Source organism: Microtus ochrogaster, chromosome 21 (assembly GCF_000317375.1).
Source record: "Microtus ochrogaster isolate Prairie Vole_2 chromosome 21, MicOch1.0, whole genome shotgun sequence".
In the NCBI taxonomy this organism is placed as follows: domain Eukaryota; kingdom Metazoa; phylum Chordata; class Mammalia; order Rodentia; family Cricetidae; genus Microtus; species Microtus ochrogaster.
Genome location: NC_022022.1, coordinates 38435752 through 38457352, shown reverse-complemented (window position 1 = coordinate 38457352; position 21601 = coordinate 38435752). Strand labels below are relative to the sequence as shown.

The window sequence follows — 21601 nt, the reverse complement described above, 5'->3', positions numbered from 1 at the left end:
GTTTCTCTGTGGCTTTGGAGCCTGTCCTGGAACTAGCTCTGTAGACCAGGCTGGTCTCGAACTCACAGAGATTCGCCTGCCTCTGTCTCCCGAGTGCTGGGATTAAAGGCGTGCGCCACCATCGCCCGGCTAATTATCAGACTTTTGAAGTAACAGAAATCAATTTTACCAGAGATGAGAAAATAATTAAGAGAATAATTTTTTAGTGCTATTTAAAGTAGATGTATTTGAGACTTAACTTTTCTCTTACTACTGAATACTTTTTGCTGTTAGTTGAAGAAGATAAATACAGCTACATTAATTCTTTGTTACCTTAAAGGTAAGTTAATTCTTCATATTAGTTTTGGAATAATCCAAAGACCTCAAGCCCCTTACATAATTATTTCAAGTATGATAATATATTTAAAGCAAAATAGTATATAAAGCCCATAGTTGAATCAGTTAATTCTCAAATATTTATATAACACCTGCCTTAGGCCCCAAGTACATTCTAGAGTTATATCAGCAAACAAAACAAGCTAGGTACTCCCTGGTGGAGCTCACGTTGTAAGGTGACATTGGAGATAATATAAAGTCTAAGCAGAGCACCAGCTATGGATAGAGCAGCCATATAAAATGGGAAGGAGCAGGGTGTTGTGAGGACATCTATTTGTGGCCCAGCTGCATCTAGCTGAGTTCTCCTAGTGGAGTTATTTTACTGAGAGACATGTAGATGAAGAACAAGGCAAGAGAATGTTACGGGCAAACCAGGGTACAGAGGAAAGAGAAGCAGCAAGGTTCTCTTTAAGTAATCACCAATACTTCATTCTAGTGAAAGCATAGCAGTTAATGGAGGAAGGAATTGGTTGTAAGGCTAGAGAAGTTGACAAGGTTGCCTTAAAAGTAAACCATTAAAAGGTGTTTGGCATTTATGTAACCATTAAGAGGAGTAATAGGTGAGAAGGAAAACATTAAAATACTATTTCAGGAAATACTGTTTAAAAGAGTCACTGCCATGTCCATTCTGAAAACTTATCCTTCAGATTTAGGCCTAGACCAAAGTTAGCCAACATCACAAAAGCTAATTTTAGATCTTCAAAATAAACTGTAGCCTGTTATTTTTAGATCTGGTAGTTCTGCCTAGTTTACATCTTACATTCTTAGTGTTTTATTAGTAGTATTCGTGTCTGAAGGCAGAGCACTTTAAGCCTGAGGAATTGTAACAGTTCCTTCCCACTGTGCCCTGATACTCTGGAAGTCCAGCAGATGGGCTGTGCTTGCTAACCATTCATACTTAATTCTCTTAAAGCCACCAAGTCCTTGGCACTCAGCCACTCAGACAGAGCTTCACGGCTGGTGCTGAGGTGAAGCACTATACAAAGTCAAGTCAGCGCTGTTCTGGTGAAGACAGCCCATCCTGCCTCTGCCTCCCATTAAAGACCAGTGACAGGAGTGGAACCCTTTCGTCGAGATACATTTTCCAAGAGGGTCAGATGTCATGGCACATGTCCAAAATCCCGGCAACTGCTTATTCAGCTTACAGTTACTGAAATTAATAAGGTCTTGATGGGAGTATGAGGAGGCATAGCAACTGGGATCTCGTGTAAAATCGACAAGAGGTTCATGGACATAGGAGGCTAAAGTTTTGAAGAATTGTCTGTATGTATGGCTATTAGAATCACCAAGAATTAGGATGTAGTATCATTTAGTGTAGTCAAGAATTACATTTTAGAAATAAACATATTCAAGTGTTTGCAACAAAAGGTGGTGGACAGTATACAGTTAAAATAATGTGAAGGTGGGCTGGAGAGATGGCTCAGCGATTAAGAGTATTGCCTGCTTTTCCAAAGGTCCTGAGTTCAATTCCCGGCAACCACATGGTGGCTCAAACCATCTGTAATGAGATCTGGTGCCCTCTTCTGGCCTGCAGACATACAGACAAAATATTGTATATAAGATAAATAAATTAATTAATTTAAAAAAAAAACTTAAAAAAAATAATGTGAAGGTCTGGAGAGTTACTTCTAGAAGAGTGGGAATGAGAAGCTTAGGATCCCTACACTCTTCACCTCTAGATCCAGCCGTAAGAGCAGTAAAGGAGAGAAACATGGCTTAAGGAAATAAAGTAATAAAGGGGATGTTGCTGGTAGCTGACTGATTTCTTGGTGGCACAGTGATCATAAAGAGAATCTTATCAGACTATAAAGGTGGCTCATAGGTAAGAAAACTTGTTCTTGAGAGGACCCAGATTCTATTCCCAGCACCCATATGGTGGCTTAACCATTTGTAACCCCAGTTCCAAGGATCCAACACAAATGTGCGGTGCACATGCATGTGTGCAGGCAAACATTCATACATAGAAATCTTAAAAAAATTAAGAACAAATGTTACTTTTCCATAGGCATGAATTTCATACAGTTTACCAGATGAAAGGCCTTGCATATTTTAATGAATAGATTGGCTAAAGCATAAATATGGGCCAGGATGTATAACTCGATAGGAGAGCATCTCACAGCATGCACAGGCCAACTGTTTCAATAGAGCATTGCTGGACAAGCAGTCTTAAAATGCAGTGGAAGCTAGACTGTGTCACTTGTTTGTAGTAAGTGGTTTTTCCTTTTAAAATAATAGAAAAATTAACTCATGAAATTTGCCATATTCTCCTTTTGAGTCTTGCATTTCATCATAATTATCAATCATACTAAATTAACTTGAACATTTTAATCTCTCAATCTGCATGCCCCTTAAAATAATTATAGCATACTTATTATTTGGCTGATAGGAAAATGTGATATATTAGTTTTGTGATAAAGCTCAGGTAACCAGGTATTTCCCAAAAAATTAAAGAAATTTCATTTTTCCAATACTACCTACTCTTTAGCTTTTCTTTGTTTTTATTTATTTTGCTTCCTCACAGAGAAGAAAAGAGATTAATATTACTTACATACATACATGCATACATGTATGTATATATACCTATACACACACACACACAGCATATGTATCTTGGCAGCATTTAAGTATCCATACACACTGACCCAGGAAGGAATGTGAGCCAAAATGTTCTTTAAGTCAATAGGGAGAGACAGCTTTGAAGCAAGCCTTCAAGAGTTTTATGTTTGAGTGCTACCCAAGAGGAAATGGGGAAGACAGCCCATACTTCCTGAAATATCAGTGTCTCTAAGTCTTCCTAGTGGGGAAGTTAGCAAACGGTGACACCAAGTGGTGATAATGAGGAACTTCAGTCACTTTAAAATAGGTAATTGAGGGTTTGGTTTTTTGTTTTCCAACAGTTTTCCATCCAATTATCTTTCTAACAACAATCAGACTTCTGGGACACCTGTGCCCTCTGCTTTATCAAATGCGATTGGTCCTTCTGCTATGGCTTCAACCGGTAGCCTAGTAATCCCTTCTCCTGCCAACCTCAATGACCTTAAGGAATCAAGTGGAAGCAGGAAGGCCAGGGTGCTCTATGATTATGACGCTGCAAACAGTACTGAGCTGTCGCTTCTGGCAGATGAGGTGAGTGAGTCCCAGACAGACACACCCGGTCTGAGACTAGGACAAAGTTGGAAATAATGTATTATGAGTGCTTTGTGAATTTCAGTTGTTAATATTGACACTTAAAATTTTATTATGTATAGTAGATCAGTAGAAATCATGTTTTAAATGTTCTACCTCTGTATGAAACTGCCACTGATAAAATCCATAACTTTTCGGCTAAATGTAAAATTTCAGTTAACTGGATGTTTTAAAACCCTTAAATAGTAAAATAATTTAAACATATTTAATATAAATTTGATTTGTTTGCAGTATGCTTGTTTTTAATATAATTAATAATTGGAAATATTATATTTTGTAGGTAATCACTGTGTTCAGTGTCGTTGGAATGGATTCAGACTGGCTAATGGGGGAGAGAGGAAATCAAAAAGGCAAGGTGCCAATTACCTACTTAGAACTTCTCAATTAAATAGGGAGACCATGAAAGATTGCCTCTCTTGACACCATATTTATATACAGTAACTCTAAAGCAGGTTTAAGTATCTTTCATGTTAATGTCATAAGGGACTGAAAAAGAAAATTCACAAGCCATCAGAAACTGGCAGTTCTGCCAATAAAATCGCATGGTTAATACTTCATTACAGATTTATGTTAGAGATTTCATGACAAGAATGTTTTCTTACACAGTTCTCTTTCTACCAAGGTTTCACTAACAAGCAACTTCTACTTTTGAGCCCCAATTTAAAAACAAAAGGATTGTTTTCTACTGAATTTTTCATTAACGGCAAACCTTTTCTTTTATGCAAAATAAATTTATTATGCATGATTCTAGTGACTCATTTTTTAGGTAAATAGCCAAAGAACAAAGTAAAAACTCACATTTACCTTGTGCCCAATAGGAACCAGATGACTTAAATACTGTGCGTTAGTGGGGTTTCCTGGCTTTGAAGTTTTGTTTTCGTTTGGGTTGGGTTGGGTTTATTTTTAAAGCACTACTTGAAAGTCTCTTTTAAACCTAAGTCCTTGAAAAATATTACTTTATTTCATAATGTTGTTAAGGTTGCAGAACACTGGGGACAAATACATTCACTAAGAATAATCCTGACATTTTTCAGTTGGCACAATTTGATGCATCAGAAATGCAACCATTGAGAACATACTGTCCTGCAGTAAAGATCTGTTATTGAGCAACAAGTGTGTGCAAAAATAAGGATTAGTGGAGTAGCTTTCACTATAGTGTTATCGTATGCAGTGAGTGTAGTTTATCTTCACTGAGTCTCTGGTTATGTAGTAACCCTCTGGAAATACTAATGACACGTTGGAAGCCAGAGAATTGCTCTGAGGGCCATACTATATATTCATCATCAATCATTGCTATAAATTGCCAGTTGAGAAATTGTTTTGTTGGGTTCTTCCATCTATCCATCCATTCAAGAAACATTTGTGGAGGACCAGGTACTTTGTTATCAACCAAGTGTAGTACTATGAACAGATGCTCCTAGAGAAGACAGAACTGAACCTCTAGCAGGACTGATACTGTGATGGGAGAACTAGGAAGTACTGCGTTAGGAACTGCCTGCTTCAGATCTAAGAAGTCAGAAGTAGGCCCAGGTAGAAAGAAAAAGATGGACTGGGCCTGGAACCAAGAGAGCACAGGTTTCTTCAGATTAGCTTAACAATAAAGTTCAAAAGTATAATTTATTTATTTATTCAGAGACTCTTGAATTGTAAACTTTTCAACTCTAAGAAGGTGGCTATTTAAATGGCAGTTGTAAACATCCATTCGCGCTAAGAGTGCCTAAGAGCTCGGTAAACATGGATAATGTAGCTCTTGGTGCCAACTTTAACAGCCCCTTTATTTCTATGTGGTAAGAAGCATTCTTCTGAAGTTTTATAGTTGGGTAAGGCTCTGATTCACACTGAGTTACAAACTTAACTCCAGAAGCTGCTCAAGATGAGATCAAGTGAGTGAAGTTTTTTAATACCATCTGTTAGATTTGTCCAAATTTAGGTTTTAAGGAACTATAAAAAAAAATGGGTGAATTTAAATAGCATCTTTAGTTCAGCAAATTTAGTTTTGGGAAAATAGAACAGTACAGAAGAAAATATAAATATGAAGTGAATTGATCCTGGGCTCGTATCCCGCCTTCCTCACATACTGCACTCCTTGGGTTTCAACTCAGATTCATAACTACCGTGTTTTTAAAGGTAAGATTGAGGCAATAGTTATGTCACCTAATAGGAGACTCTTTCACAAGTGTTACTTTGTATCTTTTGCTCTAGCACATAAGTAAACATTTTATAAAGACAGATGAGGCTTTCCAGTCCCTGTAGCTAGCTAGCTTCTTGACACCATAGTGTGTTGGTTTTGTGACTGGACTAGAGAAACATCTCTCACACCTGTGCTATGCTTTGTCCCTGTCAAGTCTGCTCTTCACCCACTTCAAATCCAGCCAGATCCAGTTCTCCCCACTATACTCAGTTTGAGGATTGTAGTGGGGCCTTCTGCTTTCCATCAGCAGTGTTGGCATCTGGGCCTGCACCCAGCTACCATAGAATTCATATGGTAGCATTAAAGGATCAGAGGCTCCTTGTCTGTTTGTGTACCACAAGTCCACCATACTCTTTAGGCATGGTCTTCTATTTTTATTGTTGTTTTTTTAATGAGGTTGTATTGTTTGGTTGGGTGTTTTGTTTAATTTTGGTTTTGGTTTAAAGTTACAAGTTTAGTTTTTGCTCAGGTAAAGGCCCAAGGAGATTGTTAGACATAGAAGAAAGCTCTTGGGAAGCCTATTAATTCATGGTGCAGTTCAGAGTTAGGTAAACAAACCCTTGGCCCCTGAGTGTAATTGAATAACACAGTATTGAGTGAAGGGTGCATATATTCATGAAATAATAAACAAGGAGGTATTTATAGGCTCTCCACAAATTGAAAAAGAAATGGATTTTATCCACCTTTGTCCTTAAAGTAATATAACCCAGAGGTTATAGTTAAAACATTTTCATGGTGCTAATAAAAAAATTCATATTGCAGATTAGGTTCCTAAAGTGAGAATGCACCTCACTCTGGGGGAACAAGGGAAGTACCTAGGGGCAGCATCCCCAGTATGATCCAGCCTGTCCTCCAGTCTGGGGTTAACCTTCAGCTAACAGGAACAAAGGGACTAGTGTTGGAAGGCTGCTTCCCAGGTACAGTGTAGCAGGGAGAAGATGACAGGGTGAGACAGGAGACTTGTTGTGCAGGTCTTCACAGAGTACTACACTTGTTGACACATGTCCCTGGAAATCCACTTGTTTATCTCCCCAATACCTGAAAGTTTGCAATGAGTTGCCTAGTTGCACAAGCCAGAGAGAAGAACCGTCAAGAGGAGAACAGCTGCCAGCCAGCTCTGCTCCAGGCTCTCCTTCGCTGCATGGCACTCCTCTCCCCATGAAACTCTGAAGCTAAGGAAAGTGCCAGGCTTCCCTTCTCCACTTTGTCCTGGAGTACAAGACCTCAAACCAGCAGTATCAGCATTGCCCGGAACCGTGTCAAAATGCTGATTGCTGTTTTCAAATATCCTACCTTATTTATACTTTTGTCTACATGGGCCTGTGGAATTAGTATTGTTAACGTTCTCTGTGACAGGTTTTTAAATATTTTAAGACAAAAGGAATTTTACTTTCTTTATTATGTTCTGTTAGTTGTAATTATGTTGTTTTTATAATTTATTTATTTAGCATGTACCTGACACTCTAGAATGTAGCGTAAGATAGTGACTTTAATTCTGTTAATCATAAATTACTCTTAGCACACAGCCTGACTCTTGGTATGTGCTTAATAAATACATGTTGGGTAAAAGGAAAAAAACTGCTAATACCTGTGTCTTACCCCACAAGATCTACTGAGCCAAATTCTGGAAGCAGGGCCTCCCAGTTGTACAGTAAGCCTTTCGTGTGATCCTGCTGCAGTCATGTTGAGAAACACTGCAGAGCTAACAGCAGGCCTTCCGCCCTCAGGCACCTGCAATTTGTCCTATCTTGAAAAAACGTCCCCTTGCCTTCTGTAAGCCTTACCACCAGTCTAATGGGCTGAGATACTTTCAGACCAGTCTTAAAACTAGGTATAAAGGTGGAAGGATGCATTTAGTGTCAGTAAAAAGTATTGCTTAGGATGCCAGGATCTGGGTGCCATATAAGATCTCTAGGAATGTGGACCCATCTGTCTAAAGCAGTGGTTCTCAACCTGTAGGTTGCAACCCCTTTGGGATCAAACAACCTTTTCACAGTGGTCGCCTAGGATTATCTACATATCAGATATTTACATTACAATTCATAACAGCAAAATTACAGTTATGAAGTAGCAATAAAAATAATTTTATGGTTGGGAGTCTTTGCAACATGAATAACTGTATTAAAGGGTTGCACCATTAGGAAGGTTGAGAACCCTGCTCTACAGAAAGATGAATTCTAACCACCTTATTTCCACACAGTGCCTTTGAACTGGTGTTTAGCATCAAAAAACACCCAAACAAACCAGTAAAGCAGTATAGACTAACATATCTACATCTCTGTACCTCAGGTTGCTAAGCTGTGCTTATTCCTACATCAAAGTATAGACTTTTTAAGAATTGCTAATGCTTTTTTATTAATACAAGTCAAAAATACTGACAAAAAGAAAAAATTTAGAGGTAAAGATAGAAAAATGGCCTACGATTTCACCATCAGAGGAGAGGTGCTGTGACAGGCGTGTGGCTCCAGACTGCACGTTTAGAGGTTTTTTGATGGGATCAATTGTCCATGCTGTTTTGTAGCTTTTTCACTCGACAGTACCATGACGATCTTGCTGTGTCGTATGTATTTCTACATTTTTAATGACTGCATGCTGTTTCTTCATATGTGCCACATTTTATTGAACTACTGTTGAATTTTTAGGTTTCCAGTTTTTCACTAATAAACTGCTTTGAAGAACATTGTGCTATTAACCCTTTGTGTTCCTAATTATTTCCTCGAGTGTTATGAAGTGAAGTTGCTGGTAGAAAAAGCTCCTGCCCCTGCCGCCGTGCCGTGCCCCCTAGAAGACATTTAGTCCTTTGTGCTCTTTCTCAGCAGTGTATGAAGGAATGCAGTAGATACAGGTGGGGTGTGATGGGGGAGGGACTTCCAGCTGGATTTCTCAATGTCATTGGTTTGAAGAAGACAGTTGAAAGTCAACAGTAATCAGTCTTCATTTCTCTCTCTCCTGGCATGGGCTTTGTGATACTTTGGAAATGTTTGTACTGCTAACCTACCTGTAGTGTCTACTCGGTCTCCTGGAAGATGCACCCGGTGATAGGAAGAAACAGTCTTAGGCTGGAATCTGTGGTAGTTTTGAGACGGGCTGGTGTTTAGAGAGCATCACCACGTGCACTTGGAAATGTAGACAGTGTTGGCTTTTCCCCTTGGCTGTCTGATGTTAATCATTAGAACTCTTAGAGCCCTCATCTCTAGAATGGAAGTAATAGAAACGACCTGGCAGAATTGAAGACCAGCTACATTATAAACAGAGCTGGTGGTACCCAATATATAATAAATAAATATATTTTTAAAAAACTAGCAGATTTCCAAATAAGTGTATCAGAACAATTGCTATTGTCAAGTATCAGTCATTGTAAATAGTTTCCCTGACAGTTGTCCTACTGACTGAACGCTGTCTTGTATGTTCTACTGTACCTACACAGTCTGCTTATACAGTCCTGGCTCATTTTGCCAGTCAAACACTCAGAATAGTCTCAAGGAAGTGTCTAGTGGGACATCCAGCACAACCATGCCTTTGTAGCAGTGGTCTTTTTAAGGGGAGGGAGTACATTAGCCTACCAAACTTCTAACTGCGGCTGCCCTGCTTGTTTGTTGTGGGAGACTGGCCTTCCAAAGTTCAGTGGAGGTGATTTTAGTTAGCTAACTGCAGGATCGTCTCTGCAGATAAGAACACATAGAAGAACTGATTAGCCTGCACTGATGAATTTAGCTTGCTGACAGTATTTCAAGAAAGGTTCCTGTTCTAGGGTTAGAACTGCAGTACAGATAAAAGCCCAGAGAAGCAACTCATTTTAACATTGGGTGAATCCCAATACGATTAAATTAGCTTACTGGTTTGCTGGTTATGAGCCACACTGCTCAGCGATGAGGGGTGATAAGAGAACTTGAGGTTTATGAGGCCAAGACAAATGACTGCTCAGGGCCTGGACTGATGGTTCTAGGAGGCCTTGTCTTATTAGAGCCCACCACACAGCATTTTAGGGCTACTGTGTCATCCTTGTCTCATTTCCTAGTGACATTTTCTCTACTGAGCTGTACCAGGTCATTCCCAACAGCATGGACTTTGATACGTGTTGGCTTTTGTGTGTAATCACTTTTAGCTGTCTCCACTTGAAAACCGCATTTGTCAAGAGTAAACTCAACACTTTATTAAGATGTTCTAGATTCCCTCTGGCAAAATTATATGCACACACACACACCATTGTAGCACACACTTCAATAAATTGCAAACTTTGCTGAACCTCAAGAACAAGGACTTTGTATCCCCAAGTAGCCAGTATACCCATAAATCCTTATAGTCTTCCAATTTACATAAAAGGGCTACTGATTCTGTCTAGGTGCTACTCTGTGTATTTGGCTTGAGAAACAGACTTTTTCAAATATATACAGTCAAAGCATACTTACTTTTAAAAGAATAAACCCCACAATCCACATTCCCAGTGACTCGCTTATTTTACATGCTCATCACTAACTTACACATTGCAAACAATTTTTTTTTTTTTTTGGTTTTTCGAGACAGGGTTTCTCTGTGGTTTTGGAGCCTGTCCTGGAACTAGCTTTGTAGACCAGGCTGGTCTTGAACTCACAGAGATCGCAAACAATAATTTATTATAGAATGGACTTTGCTGGTTACATCTGCACTTCAAATTTAGGATCAGTCACCTCAGGTGTTGGGATTGAGCTATTTCTGTTAATAAACTGTTCTGTGTAAAATTACCTAAATCTTTCCTTTCTCCTCTGCACCTCTTTCCACTCTCCTTCATTATGGCGTCTGCATGGTCCTCTCTTCAAGTGTTAGGTGGACAGCACCACTTAGCAGGGAAAAATTAAATTCAAGAATCTATTCAAGCCGGGCGATGGTGGCGCACGCCTTTAATCCTAGCACTTGGGAGGCAGAGGCAGGCAGATCTCTGTGAGTTCGAGACCAGCCTGGTCTACAAGAGCTAGTTCCAGGACAGGCTCCAAAGCCACAGAGAAACCCTGTCTCGAAAAACCAAAAAAAAAGAATCTATTCAATTGCACTTTGCTAAAGGCAAATCTGAAGATTTCTAGGACACAAGTGTGATCAAACTTGAGATTGGCCATTCACATGTGGCAGCCTGCTGTTGCTCATGAAACAGCCCCTCAGAAGCACACGGAGAGCACATGGACATTAAGTACATTAATTAAGGCAGAACTCAGAAGCTGGAGTTGCCTTCACTAGTGGAATCCAGTTTATTTGACTGCACATTGAGGTTTTCACCAAACTGGGATACAGATAAGCAAGCACAAATGATTTCCATTACACCCTGAACCACAATGACTGAGCCTGCACTTGTCAGTGATTGGAAGAGTCCCTTCATCTGCACATCCCCAGGGAAACTTGTGTATGTCCACAGACCATTCCTCCCTTCTTCCAGCTAGTGGGGAGGGGCGTTCCAGCCATCTCACATTCCTGCTCTGATTACCTCAAAATGTCCTGTGGTCACTGGCAGTGAAACTGGGGAGTGGGCTGAAAGTTGGTAAAACAACACCAGTAGCCTCATAAAAAGAGTGTAGGAGCCGGCCGCTGGTGGCGCGTGCACTCACACTCAGGAGGCAGAGGCAGGAGGATCTCTGTGAGTTCAAGGCCACCCTGGTCTACAAGAGTTAGTTCCAGGACAGGATCCAAAGCTACAGAGAAACCCTGTCTTGAAAAACCATAAACAATACATAAATAAATAAATAAATGAGTGAGTGTAGAAGGTGCTTTTAGTGTTGTTGGAGGAAATCAAGTTGCTAGTCAACACTTTTCCTGAGTTACCTAGTAGCATTCTTTTTCTTGCTGATAAAAGAGTAATTGGAAGGGCTGGGAAAATGTCTGTGAAGCCCGAGGACCCAGGTTTGAATCCCCAGAATCACTCAGATCCACATGTGGTAGCAATCGTCTGTAATCCCAGTGTTTCTGTGGTGAGATGGGAGGTGAAGAGGTTCCCCATGTGCTCGTGGGCCTGCAGCAGCTAATAACAAAATAAGAGACCTTGTCCCGAAGTGAAGGTCAAGCCCTCTGAGCTCCACACTGTCATTGTGGCACGCGTCCCATACAAGAACACATAGCACATATGTAGTTGGTTTATTAATTTTTACTCTTTTGGCTCTTTACTCTTGGCTCCTTTGGGGGCCCACCACCCAGATCCCAAAAGAACCACACGGAGTCTTACTACTTATAAATGCCCAGCCTTAGGTTGGCTTGTTTCTAGCCAGCTTTTCTAAAATATCTTGTTTATCTTCTGCCGCTGGGCTTTTATCTTTCAGTATTTTATATACCTTTCTTTCTTACTCCATTGTTAATTTTGTAGCTGGGTGGCTAGTCATTGATGGCCTCCCCCCTTTTCTTGTTCCTAGATCCTCCTCCCAGATTTTTCCTCCCATTTATTCTTTCTGCCTACCAGCCCCACCTATCTTTTCTCCTGCATTGCTTTTGGCCGTTCAGCTCTTTATTAGACCAATCAAGGTGTTTAAGACAGGCAAAGTAGCACAGCTTCACAGAGTTAAACAAATGTTCCACAGCATAAACAAATGTAATACATATTTCAATAATATTCCACAACACATATCACACACACACACACACACACACACACACACACACACACACACACACACTAATGGGAACCCTCTGCCATGGCAATCCCATAGTGACAGAGACCTAGCCCACACATAGCTTCTTACAGACCCTCTAACCCAATCCCTCGCTCCCTGCTGCATACCACCTTTAGTACCTGTTCATTACAGCCGTAGACTGGTGGAGGTTAGAGCATCAAGGCACGCAAGCCACATCTCTCCCTCACAACTCAAGCAGAGAAGCTCTTAGATTTTACACACACAAAGCTAATTCTTCCAGGAGTGCATACCTTCACCTGGATGGCTAGTAAAGATAAATGCCAGAATACATCTATAAAACACTCCTTAGTTACGATAGAAGGTAAATTAGGTACGAAACTTTAAACTCACCAAAGCAGAACAAATAATGGAATGTTTTCTCTGAATTTGCCAAATACAAATAGACTGGATATTGTAAATGTAATTCTTACTTGATAACTGCTCTTACTGTATATAGTCTTGCTATGTTAAAGTTAAAGCCTTTTTATTTAAAAAAAAAAGGGAAAATGTTATTATGGAATATTATTTTAACTAGGCAAAGATGTGTTACATTTGTTTATGATGCAGAATATTACTTTAACTGTGTAAAGGTGTGTTTACATGTCTTTATGCTGCTTTTGTTGAATTATGTAAAGATGTATTGCATTTGTTTCACCTTGCCTGCCTAAGGCACCTGACTGATCTAATAATAAGCTGAACAGCCAGTTGCTAGGGAGAAGAGGGATAGGTGAGGCTGGCAGAGAGAATAAATAGGAGGAGAAATCTAGGCTTAAAATTAAGGAGAGAAAAAAAGAGACACCCAGGGCAAGAAGCCAGGCAGCCACCACCTATCCAGACATGAAAAGCAATGAAAGTAAGATCCACAGAAGGAAGAAAGGCAAAAGCTCCAAGGCAAAAGGTAGATGAAGAGAAACAGGTTAATTTAAGTTAAATGAGTTAGTTAGAAATGAGCCTAAGTTGGCCAAGCATTCAGAACTAATAAATGAGTCTCCATGTCATGATGTGAGAGCTACTTGGTAGCCTAAGAGAAAAACCTGATACAGAGGGAATCTTGAGACTCAGGGATGCACGGGAACCAAGGGACAAAAATGTCCCTGAAAAGAAAAGGAAGAGAAACAACAATATAGAAGAATGACTTAATAAGATGTGGGAATGGGCTCAAAAGCAATACTGACCATGGCAGAGAACACCTAGCAAAGAGGACCATGGAAGGTGTGTTCAGTCAAGAGGAAAACTTAGCAAGTGGTAGTTAAATTTGCAAATACCCTTTCTACCTCACTGTCCCGCACAACGGTCAGCAGGCAGTCCGTTAGATAATTAAATTTGAGTAGAGTTGACTTTGGGATCATTTTATCATCTGTATGTGAGTGTGAATAGGGACATGTGCACACCAAATAGGAACAGTAGAGAGCTCTGGAAGGCCCTCCAATCCCTCTGAACACTTTCACACTCCCCAAGTCTATGAAATGACAAGAACATAATAGGAAATGAGAGTGCCTTGTAATTTTCATTCAACTTGGTTTTTTTGACAACTTCACCCGTGCACACAGCTCATTCTGTTGACTGCCACCACCCCCCTTCTGTGTCTACCTCCCTCGTATCCCTGTTCCTGTCTACAAATCCCCTCCTCACATTCAGGTCTTTTTGAGTTGTTTTGTGATCCGGGGGGTTCAGCCAGGGTCATCTGTGCAAACATGGGTTTGGAGCTACCCATGAAAGCCCAGGGAATTAGGATAGACAGTTTTTAGTGGCCACTTAACAAACACGTGACAGCATTCCACATGCAGTGTTGCATCCAAACCTCCCTGCAGCTCTAGGTGGCCACTAAAATATGAAGCTCAAGCAACTGAGTCGGGGCAGGGAGCTCGAGATACAGCTCCGTTAGGAGAGCACTGGCCTTGAGAGCAGGAGGGCCTGAGCTCAGGTCCCCATTGTCATGTGGGAAAACAAAACAAGCAAACAAAAATCCAGGACAGGCTCCAAAGCCACAGAGAAACCCTGTCTCGAAAAACCAAAAAAAAAAAAAAAAAACAGGTTCGAGGCAAAAGCAAGTGAGTCCCTTGGCAATATACGTGTTTGGTAAGGGCCAGATCACTGAAAGAACCCGTATCAAAATAGCAGTCAGCTCCTAATGGATGGCACCCAGGCTGCCCTCTGGCTTCCAAATGCACTTGCATACACAATCACACACAGAAAAAAAAAAAAAAAAAGCCTACAGAAGAGTTAAGTGACTCTCCGTCCTCCCAGAAATAATAAGTGACAGGAGCAGGAACAGCGTCCAGGCTTTTGTACCCTGAGCCACTGTGTGGCTTTACTAACGAGGAGAGTGGGGAAGACCTGAGTCTGGGGGGAGGCCCTGCTGTGTAGTCAGCTCCCATAGTGCACACTGGGAATCCCTCTAACGAGGGCTGCCAAGGAGGCTACATGGAGTTCCATGAAGGTTGACTGAGGATCGAAACCACACATCACGAAGGAAGGAGGGTCAGGGGACCCTGGGAGGTCACAGAGAATGTGAGTGGACAGGAAAAATGTACTTGTTCACCAGCACGGGCTGCTGGGCAAGCAGATACTGACAGACATCCAGGCACACAGGTGCCAGCATGAATGGACTCACAGGGGTGGGCACAGGCATGCATGCAGGCTGGCACACCGGTAGAGATAAACGCACACAGCCCTACAGAGTCTAGCAAAGGCAAAAAGTGAAAGTGAAGGCACACCCTTCTGACCTCAAGGTTGTATTTAGACAGAATCAAACAAAAGTAGCGCTTTGCCCGGAAGGAATTTAGACTAGACTACATTGCTGCTTGCTTTTGGGTCCCCAAGGACACATGACATCAGTCAGTTTGCACTGACTTACAACACCAAGGTGTCTAGCGTCGGCCATTCTCGATTTCTGTATCCATGCCATGCTGTCTAAACAATCTGGCTGGAGCATCCCTCTGATTCCTTCAAATGGCGAAGAATAGTGCTCTATACACAAGCTTCTGTGCTTTCAGAAGAGGAAGGGGTCAGAGCACAGGAGGGCTCAGTAAGGTTGCCCCAAGGGATGATGGGGCTCATTCTACAGGAGAGCAAGCTCCTCCATTAAGTTTCTCCTGCTCCCCTGGCAGGACTGATGGTGGGTTACATAACATCTGGATAATCAAGGGTTATACAAATCCCCACCTGCAGCCTACTTGTGGCAACAAAATGAGACGTTTGGAGGACTTGGCTCTGTCTGGCACCCTCCCCCTGTGCGTGTCTTCCTATGACTATCATCACTCTAACTACCATTTCCTTGGACTCTAAAAACAAGGCCAAAGCCAGAGGAAAACTCTTCTCAGCTAACATCACTGTTGCAAGGTGGGAAGGAAAAACCTTCCGGTGGAAGCTCTTGCCTCCACTGACAGCCCTTTTCACCAGCATCACCAATGAGGCACATACCAAACAGCCCCAGCCCTCCTCTCGTTTCGGCTTTACTATACTTAGAAGCTGAGGGTAAGAGGTAGAGAAACCTAAGCAGTCCAGAATTTACTATGAGATCGTCTCTAATTGGTGTGGGAGATGGGGGCTAGGCTAAAAACAAAACAACAAAGAACAAGGAAACTAGAGGAGCTAAAACAGATGCCCTTTGAGGGTGCTCATCAAAAAAAAAAAAATCTAATGGCCCACACTCTGTGGCCACAATGGCATTTGCAAACTAAACTGTGGTTCTTATGAGTCTAGCTCCAGAGGCAGATGTCACTCTTTCCCATCCCAAGCAGAAAAGCACTGTTCTCTCTGCTGGAACCTGCGTTATTCTTTGCTCGGCTTCTCTGCTTTAAATAGATCCAAGATAGATGGACCCTAGGCCTGACATTCGGTTTCATCCTCCGCTGATGTATAGAAGCTCCAGGGGCATTTGGAAGACTCAACACAGAGATTATATGTAAATCAATAGCAATTTTTCTTTTGTGCTCAGACCACGAATACCAACTAGGTAGTTCTCGTAACATCCCAATAAGATAAGTGAGCTCTATGTCCCTGTTCCAATTCAATTATGCTTCAGTGTTTTAATTAGCCTAAATGATTTTACTTTTTGCCCATAGAATGAATTTTTGCCAGATCCCTGCATTTTCATCCAACTGTCTTGTCACAGGTGGAGACAGGCCGCGGTGACAGCTGGGTGCTGTGGAATGAGGTGGACAGAAATGGAGAACTGGGTAAGGAGAGCCCTGACAAGGACTAGCAGGCACGGTTGGAAGGGTGGATGAAGGGACACAACCTGGGTGGTAGAGTGGGCAAGAGTTGGTCAGGTATACTGTAGAAAGGCAGTAGACATGTGTAAAACGTGGGCGCCTGGGTACCAGTTCGAATAGCTGAGGATGTGCTGTGTTCAACAGACATAGTAGGTTTCTCCTGAAGGGACTCTTAGTGCGCCCTTCCCCATCTCCATCAAAGTATCCTCCCCTACCTGTTGAGTATAGGCTTGTCCATGCAACTTCCTTTGTACAGTGAAATGTTGAGTACATTCGTTTGTTTTGTGTTGCTTTAACAGAACCCCTGAAAGTGGTCAGCAGGAGCGTTAGTCTTTCCACTGGTCAATTATGACCCAATCAAGTGTTCAACTCCCCGTCTGAAACGCACCAGCATCTCTCCTTACCGCAATGCTCGAGACCAGACTTACAGCACATGGGCAACATCTCGTCGTTTCTCCATTTTTAAGAATACAAACCTCACACAATGTGTTTGATTATATTATTTCCCCTTCCGCAATCCTTCTCACCTCTCCCAACTTCTCCACCCACCCAACATCATGTTCTTTCTCTCTCTCAAAAGAAGAAAAAGACAAAAAATATCAAAACAAAACAAAAAGCCCACATAAAACGTCGCGTCCATCTCCTCGTAAGCATGGGGCCCGCCCTAAGTGTGCTTGGAATACCCAGGGTCACTCCACTGGAGAAAACTGACTTTCGCTCCCACAACAGGTATCAATGACAAACAGCTTCTCGATGAGGGGAGGGACTTTGTGTCCCTTCCCCTTCTTGTGCTGGAATTTACCCATCCCCTCTTACAGCCCACTTACTCTTCCACATAGGTCCCCAAGTCTTGAGGGAAGGGGCTGGATCAAGATCCCATTTAGGACTGAGTGCTACGTGGCCAGTCCCTGAGGCATGGCAACAGAATGAGACTGTTCTAGAGTCTTCTAGTGTGTCAACACCTTTAAGCTAGGCCTCTGAGGCTTCCAGCGGCACCACGAGAAGAGCTGGCCCTAATAGCTCGAGTTGAGACAAGATGAAAAGGCAGGCAGGACAGCCCCAGATCGCACCTACTGCTCAGAGCAAGTCTGGGTGAGATTCCACCTAGAAAGTTCTTCCTAGCGTCAAGGCTGCGCTAAAACTGCTTCCTTTTCTAGCCAAGTCTAAACCTACACATTGCTTCCTCAGGCTACCCTGCCCTGACTCTCCTCCCATCAAATTGATGCCTGCCCTTTCTGTTCATGTTTTCCTAAATGCACCCAACTCTTTGATCACAATCTGATTATATGTCTCATGTTGGTCTCTCCCATCATGCTGTGCTCCCTGAGATCAGTGGGGGTGAGGTAAGCTTCACTTAGTGCTAGCACAGCCCCACGTGTAGAGCAGGCATTAACAAACCCTCGTGGGATGAAAGATAACAAGCGCTCGCCCGGAATGTGATCTGAGGACCACCCCGATGGCCTGGGGCCCCTCACGGGAGGAGATGTGCACTTACCTGCAGTGTGATCTGAGGACCACCCTGATGGCCTGGGCTTCACTACCCAATGTCAGAAGGACATAATGACTGTGTGTCTATGGTTAGAACTGACTTGAGAGACAGGCATAGGATCTACAAAGAAATTTAAGCCAAAATTCGGTGCCTTCAAAGAGCAATTAGCTCTCAAAGTGACTATGTACTAAGAGCTTGGCTGGGCGCTTCTGGCTCAGATATCTGTTATGAGGCTAGAGTCTCGAGAAGCTGGGACTAGCAACCAGCACATCTCTATATCTGTATCGTCTCGGGCCACTGCATGTGGGATTGCTGCACAAATCTGGGTACATCAAGTGATAGAAATGTACCTCAGTATCTCAGTTCATCACAAGAGAAGGCTCAGACTCACCCGGGTCTCTCACAGGCTTGGCTTGGGCCCTGTATCTCCACTCTTCCCGTCCAAGGCTACGGCCATGAAGGAGTCTTGAGTATGCCTTTCTCTTACCTCCTGACTTTCTGTAGAATTGCAGTCAACCTGCACACAGTTCATCCAGAAAAAGGGAGTGGCTAAAATCTCCAGGGATAATTCTTAATTGAAGGTAAATGAGAGGCACTGGACAAATGCCCTATGGATAGACTACTCTGGAAACCATCGTGTAGGACTCAGTGGTACCCACAGCATCTGAAGCCTGTAATCCAAAGTGGTGACCTCATTGGTTAGCTTCTTCCTTCTCTCTGCTTTCTCCCTGTCCCTGCACACCTCCTGCAGACCACCTTACAAATGACAGCATCCCTTTGTACATCCCTGTACATCCTGCTTTTGGAGAAACTTACACTAAGAGATTAATGCATTGGGGAGGCAACAAAATTCCGAACATGTCTTCGTCTTGCAGAAATTCTCACTAGGTGTAAGTACAGAAGGCAGGTTAAGTGTGATACGTGTAAATCATGCCTAGCTGAATGCCAAACCATCGGAGATGCTTACTCGGTTATCATACTTCATCCATTCCCAGACACACCATGTCTTTCAGATTTTACATTTTCTGGAAACAAGAAACGCTGCTGCCAAGTGTGATTAGATCACTGATTTAAAGTGGCATTGGTGGATTTGTACTTTTGTTTGTGGCTGGGGCCTCATAAGGAGGAGTAGAGGTTCTCTATGTCTCCTGGGAGAAGAAATTCTCACAATAGGCATGAAAAACCTGACTATGACCCCAGCCAGGAAATTAAAGAGACTAGGAGGACCAGAAGGTTTTCTGGACAAGTACTGGGGCACTGAGTTCACAAAAACAGACACTGTTTCTCATGTGTCAGCAGCACCAGGATAGAGCCTGGTCCAGGTTATTCACTGGTAAGTGAACTGGGAAGGTGGACCATCCTGCCTGACCTGGAAGCTCACAGGGGAAGTGAGACAGCCCCAGCAAAGACAGAGGCAGGGCGCGGTAACCATCTGCAGAATTCCAAGAACACGGGCACGCTTTAGCAGCAGAGGAGACCGAGTGAGGCCTTCAGGGCAGTGCCTCACATATGTGAACACACTGCCAGCCTCGAACCAGGAGGAAAACAGGTAACCTAGTAACCACTGCATCACCATCCTCTTGCCTTCCCTTTCCAGGGCTGTGAGGGCTTCAGCAGGGCTCGAGGCCTTCTTTCTCCTCCCAGAGGAAGCCATTCCCCCTCGCGGGTCTCTGTCACTCCTGACACACTTTAACACCTGCCTTCACCTCATCTTCCTCCAGAACCGAATCTCCCTCCTTCCCATCTCTGTAGGCTCAGCCCACTCTCCAGCAGACCAGATGGATGCATCTGGCATTCAGAGCTGATGATAAGTTATCTCTGTTCAGGACCATTTGTACCGTCATAGAGCTTTCTATGCCTCAAGCCCACGAGGATGAGCCCATGCTAAGCATTTGATAGTGAACTCACAGAGGCACTTTGGGGTATTTTTAAAATTCCAAGGGAAACACAGAGGCATCTGTCAGGCTGTGCACAAATTACTGCTATTAAGTTATTTGGATTTACCTACTTAATAAACACACTGCTAGAGATTTCTTTGGGCTTAGAGGAGCCTTGGGGGTGGAAGTCAATGTTCTGTGACTAGGCAGTTTGGAAACTTAAGCCTCAAGCCTAAGCAGTGGGCAGGGGTGGCATGTGACGTGACTTAAATGCTCTCAGGAACGAGCCTGCAGAACAAAGGACCCCTCCGTGTGCCCCAAATCACAGCCTCTAGGTGAGTCCGTCCCTCCAATAGATCCCTAGCACAAAATTCCTAGTATCTTCCTATTTATTTAATGACTTCAAGACTACCTATTCTGGGGCACTCCCTGATCATGGCCCCGGAGGATAGAGAGGTTGTGAGGTTCCACAGTAGACCCGAGAACAGCCTGCTTTTTTAGGCTTTCCTATATGGGGAAAGAGGAGAAAGCAGCTAGGTCTCGGGTCTGTTTCTATGTGGTCGCACCCTCCCAAATCATGCTAGCTTCCCCTTCTGGGAGGTTTGTCCCATCTTTTCTTCAATATCTATGGATAGAGCTTTTAAGTGTGGTGTGTGTGTGTGTGTGTGTGTACTGGCTTCTACATTAGAATGTAGGGTCCATTAAAGCATTACGGTATAACCAATACCTGCTAGAGTACCAGTCATATAATTGTCACTCAATAAATGTACTGAACAAATTAGAGTTCCACAGAAGAACTAAGCCCTACACCCTATCATCCACCATACGGATTACCTTCTTCCCTGTGCTTCCAGAATGGTGCCGACTGCCTTGGAGGAGCAGAGAACACAGTCACTCACAGTACTGTTTGTGCACTGTGATCCAGAGAAGGAGCCCCTATTGGGAAAGACTGAGTTTCTGGCCAATGAATGGCTGGAGAAGCCTAGTCCCCTAACAGTCAACTTTGAAGACCCTATCCATTCTTCCTGCCTCTACTAAATACTCCTGGGTTGAAAATGGTTAAGTCCTCACCAATTTTATACAGCTGTGTGTTGTTAAGAAATGACACAGGTCCTCCAGGACTTAATTCTAATTGTCAACAAAAAGGTTGACTATGGGATCCATTCGCAGTGCTGCTTCTTCTACACATAGGTGGGTGGGCTCTTTCAAAAAAAAAAAGAAAGAAAAGAAAATGGTTAAGTCCTAAAGCTTCTGCTTCTACTGGTGAGCACTTAGGAGGGATGCTCAGCGCCCCTGGAAGGTGGCCTGTGGGACCCCACAGCTAATGGCTCTGTAAGCAGATCCAGCCTTTTAAAGGTCTCACAAAAGAGGATGTGCACAATCGAGGCTGCAGCCTAAGTACTGTCTGGTACTGATAAGGCTGCCTGGGAACGCCCTGTTCTATCCCTTCCCCAAACCAAAGGCTCTTTGAGAGGCGGCCAAGCATGCGAGACCAGCCAAGCAGTGCTAAGTGCATTATCTTGTCTAAGCAAAGCATGAGAAGTAAATTAAGATCCTCGCTGACCTCACTAACTTAACATAAAAAAAAAAATCCTCTGCTTTTATCGTTGCACGGTCGTCGCCCTGAAGAACGCCCTCCC

At 42.8% G+C, this 21601-nt stretch overlaps 1 protein-coding gene across 3 annotated transcripts in view; it reads left to right on the top strand.

Moving 5' to 3' along the window:
* The window catches only part of Sh3glb1 (SH3 domain containing GRB2 like, endophilin B1), a 34589-nt gene extending 26145 nt beyond the window's left edge, over positions 1 to 8444 (top strand). For all 3 annotated transcript variants that reach the window (XM_005357389.1, XM_005357388.1, XM_026783937.1), the window contains 2 exons: positions 3273 to 3501; positions 3842 to 8444. In XM_005357389.1, coding sequence (XP_005357446.1) covers positions 3273 to 3501; positions 3842 to 3949 — 337 coding nt within the window. In that variant the 3' untranslated portion in view covers positions 3950 to 8444. The remainder of the gene's footprint in view (positions 1 to 3272; positions 3502 to 3841) is intronic.
* The last annotated feature ends 13157 nt before the right edge of the window (positions 8445 to 21601 follow it).